Below are 5,816 nucleotides of genomic sequence, written 5' to 3' on the forward strand. Positions count from 1 at the left end.
GCGCTGCCACTTCCTTCATCTTCGGTGAGGGGAGTGTCCGGAACTTGTTCCTCCTGCTCCATTGTGGTCCCCCTCTCACAGGAGACAGTCCTCCACAAACTTTCTCCGACATGAATTCCTCCCACGGGCCGCAGCGTTCCCCACACTGCTCCGTCATGGGTCACTAACTTCCTCCGACTGGATTCCCTCCCACGGCTGCAGCCCTTCCCGAGCTGCTCCGGCGTGGGACTCCCCTGCATGCTGCAATCCTCCCAGTGCTGAATTACAGCAGCGGGGCTGCCTTTTCCCATGAGACCCCGGCCTTCTTTGGGCACAGAACCTTGATTATACCAAGCAGGAGCAACAGGCCACAAATCAATGTCTGCTCCACCGTAGATCTCCATGGTTGGCAGGGGGGGGCCGCCCTGCCGTCTCCCCACAGGGTACAGGGGGGTCTCTGCTCCGGCACACCTCCCCCCTCCTTTCTTCCTCCGTTCCCCCACTGACCTTGGTGTTCAGGCAGCTGCAGCAACTCCTCCTCACCAGTCCCACTGCCCGTCACCACGTCCCTTCTTAAATACATTATCACAGAGGCGCAGCCGATTGGCTCAATTTCCCAAACAGAAGTGGAGCTGACGTGGAGCTGGGGGAGCTTCGAGAAGCTTCTCACAGGGGGACGCCCCGATAGCCCCCTCCCCTGCCACCAAAAAACTCCACCACTCACTCAACCCAGGACAATCTCTTATTTTCTGACAGGTTAGTTTTCAGCCACATCAGTCTCTTGAGAGGGTTCCCCTCATAGTCTTTCAGCTGCCAACACCAACAGATCAGAGGCAGTGGGGCCAGGCATCTCATGGTTAATAAAGAAGGTAGCAACATCTTACATTTAGCCCAGTTTAATGCAGTTAATAGTGGAACTGCACCTCGTTGATCTTCCACAACTCCAGAGAGTACTCATCTGTTAGACTATGCCCTGGCATTTTGTTGTACTCTCTCAAGAACTCATGCAATTGTTCTGTTGTTCCTTCTCTACCTGGTTTCCATCCGATTCCTTTCCTCATCAGAAAAACAAAAGTCCAGGGCACCTGTATCCAGTCATCTCTGAAAACCTTGAAGTGGAAAAATGTGAGAGGGTGGAGTTGACAAAGAATCATTTTTTGGCCAAAGTACAGTTTACACACCTCGTTACCTCAAGGCAGATGTCCAGCATGGAAAAATTTCAGCATGGAAATTATGGAGTTCTAATGAAATGAGATACCAAGAAGGAAGACTGAACTTGATCATGAGAAATGCAGGGCAACTCTATTAAAAAGTGACTTTTGCTGCCCTTGTCGATAATTACAATAAGGTATCACATTGTAAAGCTCTTTAGTAAAATGAGGGCCTTTACAGCCTGCTGGGTATCTTTAGGGCATGGATCAATCCATTGTGGCAAGTAGCATCCTACCGATGTCAGTCAGCAACAAAGCTGCGACAGCATTTTAGTTCAGAACCACATTTGAGTCTTCAATTGGCTCATTTTGATGAACTACCCTAAGAAAGAAGTTGTTGCTTCAAACAAGTGACAGGCCTTTATGAAAGTTTAATTAAATGTCTTAAAATTGCAGAGCCAAGGAATTTGGAACCACAGTCCTAATGTTGCTCTCCTGCGATGAAGCGCTGACGGGCCAAAGTTTTATGTCAGACATGGCAAACTGTGAATAATTATTTGGTACATGGAGTTTTATACACAAAATAACTAACACGAGGGACCTGCCTCAAGATTATAGGCAGAGGGCCCCTTTGCAGTTCCGCTGCTTTTTATGCCCTATTCCAAAAGTCTTGGCAGCATTGCCTCTGAATCTCCTTAGGTTGACAAAAGCATTAGCCCTTCCCGTGTAGCAGCATGAAGCTTCCAACTTTACTCCTCACTGGCGGTGGTGGCTTCCTCCTTGCAAAAACGTCAATGTTTTGCAAAGCTTATTTTAAGGCTCGTTTGTAATGCTTTGTGCAGGTCTCCCCAGATGCTTTACAAATGCAAAAATACCTGCAGCCTCTCTGGGCGGTAGACACCAAGTCTGTTTTCACCACCTCATGGCAGCACAAGTCCTAAGCAGTAACAAGCGAAGCCGGGAATAAGAATAACCAGGCTCGAATCCAGACCTCAGCTGCGATTGCTAAACCGGTTCTCTTAAGCGCTAAGCGAGGGTCCAGGGGAACTGGAGAGCATCACCTAACACAACTTGAGCAAGAGCTGTTGAAAAGCAAAGCTACCCAGGCCCCTGCCCCCCCCCCCCGATCATTCCGGCCGCCTCAACCCACGGACGAGCCGCCCCCTTCGCCCGCGGCAGCACACACAAAGATGGAGGCGGGCGGGCCTCACGGCCTCACAGGCCCTAGGGCTCCCCGGAAGGCCGGGCCCGCGGGGGCTCGGAGGAAGCAGCGGCAAAAGGGCCCGGAACGACCCGCGCGGCCCCCGCCGCCTCCTCGCCCCGCGGCACCGTCCCGCCGGAGGGGGCGGGGCATTCCCCGGCCCCGCCCACCGGCCGTCGCCATGGGAACCGGCGGCGGCGGCGGCGGCCGAATGGTTCCTCGGCCGCACCTTCGGCTGCCCCGACGGTACCGGGCCCGGCCGGGCCGGGCAGCCCCCTCCCCGCGCCCCCTGCCCTGCCTGCAGCCCCGGGGGGGGCGGGCGGGGGGACCGGGGCGGCCAGGCCCGACGCGCTCGGTGGGGAAGGCGGGGGGGGGGGGGGTGTCCGCGTCCCGGCCTGAGGCGGGGTGCTCGGTGCTTGGGGGGGGGGGGGTGGGCGGCGTGCGGGTCATGAAGCGGTCGGGCTGCCCGAGCTAGGCCTCTCCCGGGGCCTCTGCGGCCGTGCCAGACGAGGTGCGCGGCCGGAGCCGGCCGAGGGGCTGTCACCGAGCCACCCGGCAACCGGTTGGGCGGGGGAAGCGGGTGCGGAGGCGGGAGGGCGGGTGCCGGCGCCCCGGGAGCGGGGCAGAGCCGCGTAGGGGTGAAGCGTTCGGGTTGGCGGCGGTGAGGAAGTTACCGGGAGCGAGGAGGGGCCTGGGAGCGCGAAGCGTTTGCGAGCTGGAGGAAAGCCAGCGCTCTCTCTCTAGCCCAGAGGGGTGCGCCTGGACAGTGGGAGATTTCCACCGATTACCGTTGCATCATGTTTGCTTCTTCTCTTTCATGTCTGCGTTTTCTATTTAAGTTGGCAGTGCTTCCAGAGAAGGTAGATTTTTCTTCAGTCGTGTGCGTGTTCCACAGAACAGTAGTTATTTCAGCTCTGGGGCTGATTTGTGTGATGGTGGAATTTCTTTGATACAGAGACATGTATTTCAGTTTTTTTAATTTCCTAGTTTGTTTTGTACTCTCTTATGGACAGACTTTTAAAGAGGGAAGTGGAGCCTGATGATTCATGCTGATTCTTCAAATATGTAACTAGTACCATTTGTTCACTTATCTTTCAGACCCTCTGTACACACTGTCAAGTGAGAAGGACCACTCAAAGTCAAATATCCATGTTCAACTTGTCGGTGATAAAGTGGTAGGTGTTGGTCAAAGGTAGCTTACATGTACACCTTTTATTTCTGTGTATATGCATACACATGGGTAGAAACTCTGTCTCAGTTCTAAGCTGCTCCCTTAAGACAGCAAATACAAAGCAAAGGAAACACTTTTATCTAAAACAAGACTTAATATGGGGAGTAACCGTGATTGTTGGCCTAGGGTGACTCTAGCAGCAGCCTAGAAATGACCAGTTTCATGTCCTGAGTAATTTCCGAAACTGTGTGTCGGTATTTTTAATAGAGTATCTCCAAATGCTGTTAACAATAGCTTGTATATGTTATTAAGATCTAATAAAAGAACTGGAGAGTTGTTGGGCTGTTGTTCAAGCAGATCTGTTAAAATGTGTTATTTCACGTGGTGCTTCTTCATTTACCGTGGGATATACTTACACTACAGATCGAGGTAGCATACTTAGGCAGTTTAAAATGAACTAGGTAGCCACAGCTAAGCAGCTTGTAGAGATTGCAAACCCATCCTGATTCTTCATATGAGCTCAGCACAATTTAGCTTCCTAGCTAAGCCCTTAGCTAGATAGCCCATGCTTAGCTCCCTACTGCATTTGCTCCCCTGCTACCAATATTCACCCTAGCTAGCTTAAAAGCAGCTAGGGCATGTCTGTGGGAGCTGCAGTCACACCTTTAGACAGGAGTGATTGACAGCTAGACAGGCTGCATATAGGTAGAATGCCAAAGGAAAACAGACTTGGTACAACTGCGCAATGAATTGGATTTTAAACAAAGAGTCCTCCTGAAGCTATGCACTTGACTGAGCCTGCCAGGCAGACACTGTGAAACTCTCACTGCTGTACAGCAAGGAGCAAATCCCTGATCAGCTTTCCAACAATGGAATCAAGAAACATTTTTTTAAAGAATGTTTCTGGATGTCTCCTACCCCATTATCTTAGACTGTTTCTTATATCTATGTGAAAACAAAATGTGTGTTTGTCTGCCTCTCTGTAGAGAGACACACACGTGGAGCTGAAAACGTTGCCTGTTATCATAGAGATCCTTGCAACAGTATGGCTGTGTGAACAGTTCGGGCCAAACAAAGTAAGCAGGGGTACTGTCACTAACATTGTCATGTCATAGGGGTGATGTTGCGGGTGGGTATGGTGACAGACTATGACTTGCATAAAACATGTTTTAAACATATGAATCAACAAGTGCATAATGTGCTATTCATAACAATACAACTTTGAATTCTTAACCTGTAGCATCACAGAATGGGGTGGACAGGGGTTGTGATAATATATCAGTGATTAGGGTTTTCCAGACTCTCGAAAGTTGAATTCCTTTTGGAGAGAAATGAAACAAAAATGCAGTCTCACGCACAGCAAGCAGCTACTCATAGTAGGGTGCCTAGATCTTCATCGTCTGACATTCTCTTACAGTCTGGTGAGTTAGTGTACTTGAAATGTCACCACTACCCTGTATGCATCTGAATTAGCACCCACTGAAATGAAAGGGGCGATTCACCATGCAAATCTGATTTCAGACTTTGCAGCAGCTCAAGCCAATAGAGCTACATCACTTATGCTTGAGTCACAATTGCAAAGATTTATTGGCAACCGTAAATTTAGAGATTTAAGGCATATCTACCCAGGGAAATTAGTGCTTAGAAGGAAGGGTGTGGATTTTTAATGTGATCATTTTTGTGTGCCAACTCCAGTCAAGATATTTTTAACACATGCTAAAACTGTTACAGTATAAAATAATGTAACTTTAAGTGGAATATGTTATTTCATTTCTATAGCATACGAAATAGGAAGGAGTTACATGGTGTAATGTGCTAGAAGTTCACATTACTGCACATTCACAGTTACTGCACACTAACTTCTTTATGTAACGAGCTGTTAGACCCTTCAATTTTAAGTATAAGTTTAGACACTGGAAAACAGCCAGAAGACATATCTGTGCATCTGCTGTTAGTCTGCTATGCTCCACATCTTGAGAAGTACCATCTAACCAGCTGACATCATTAGCATACGTATGCCTTCTTTCCCCATCCCAAATGTGCGGTCCTGTAAATCACAATAAGCTGAAATTCTGGTCTCTTGAATGCTGTTTGAAATCGCTAAATCACTGCCTCTCTTCTTTGTGTCCACACAAACATTAGGTAAAGGCACCAATGTTCAGAAGTATGTTTAGTAGCTTGATCCATTTCCCAGGCTACAGTCTGTGCTTGGAGGGCAAAGATCCAGTGCCTCCATTTATTGACCAAAGATGGAGAGGGAGGGCTCAGCAGCGCCTGGAGGCTCTTCAGCAGCTTGCTGTGTAAGTGTTCTATG

The 5,816-nt window shown here is 49.5% G+C and overlaps 1 protein-coding gene across 4 annotated transcripts in view; it reads left to right on the forward strand.

The window, feature by feature from the left end:
* Window positions 1-2,311: 2,311 nt before the first annotated feature.
* The window catches only part of CFAP91 (cilia and flagella associated protein 91), a 31,926-nt gene continuing 28,421 nt past the window's right edge, over window positions 2,312-5,816 (forward strand). The window contains exons 1-4 of one of the 4 annotated variants that reach the window (XM_042788550.1): window positions 2,312-2,577; window positions 3,430-3,506; window positions 4,489-4,578; window positions 5,645-5,802. In XM_042788550.1, the coding sequence (XP_042644484.1) occupies window positions 5,657-5,802 (146 nt within the window). In that variant the 5' untranslated portion in view covers window positions 2,312-2,577; window positions 3,430-3,506; window positions 4,489-4,578; window positions 5,645-5,656. Of the gene's footprint in view, window positions 2,578-2,761; window positions 2,843-2,886; window positions 3,192-3,429; window positions 3,507-4,488; window positions 4,579-5,644; window positions 5,803-5,816 lie in introns of those variants that run through there. The other 3 variants (XM_042788548.1, XM_042788549.1, XM_042788551.1) reach the window with 3 other exon arrangements.

Source organism: Tyto alba, unplaced genomic scaffold (genome assembly GCF_018691265.1).
Source record: "Tyto alba isolate M040663 unplaced genomic scaffold, T.alba_DEE_v4.0 Super-Scaffold_14, whole genome shotgun sequence".
Taxonomy (NCBI): domain Eukaryota; kingdom Metazoa; phylum Chordata; class Aves; order Strigiformes; family Tytonidae; genus Tyto; species Tyto alba.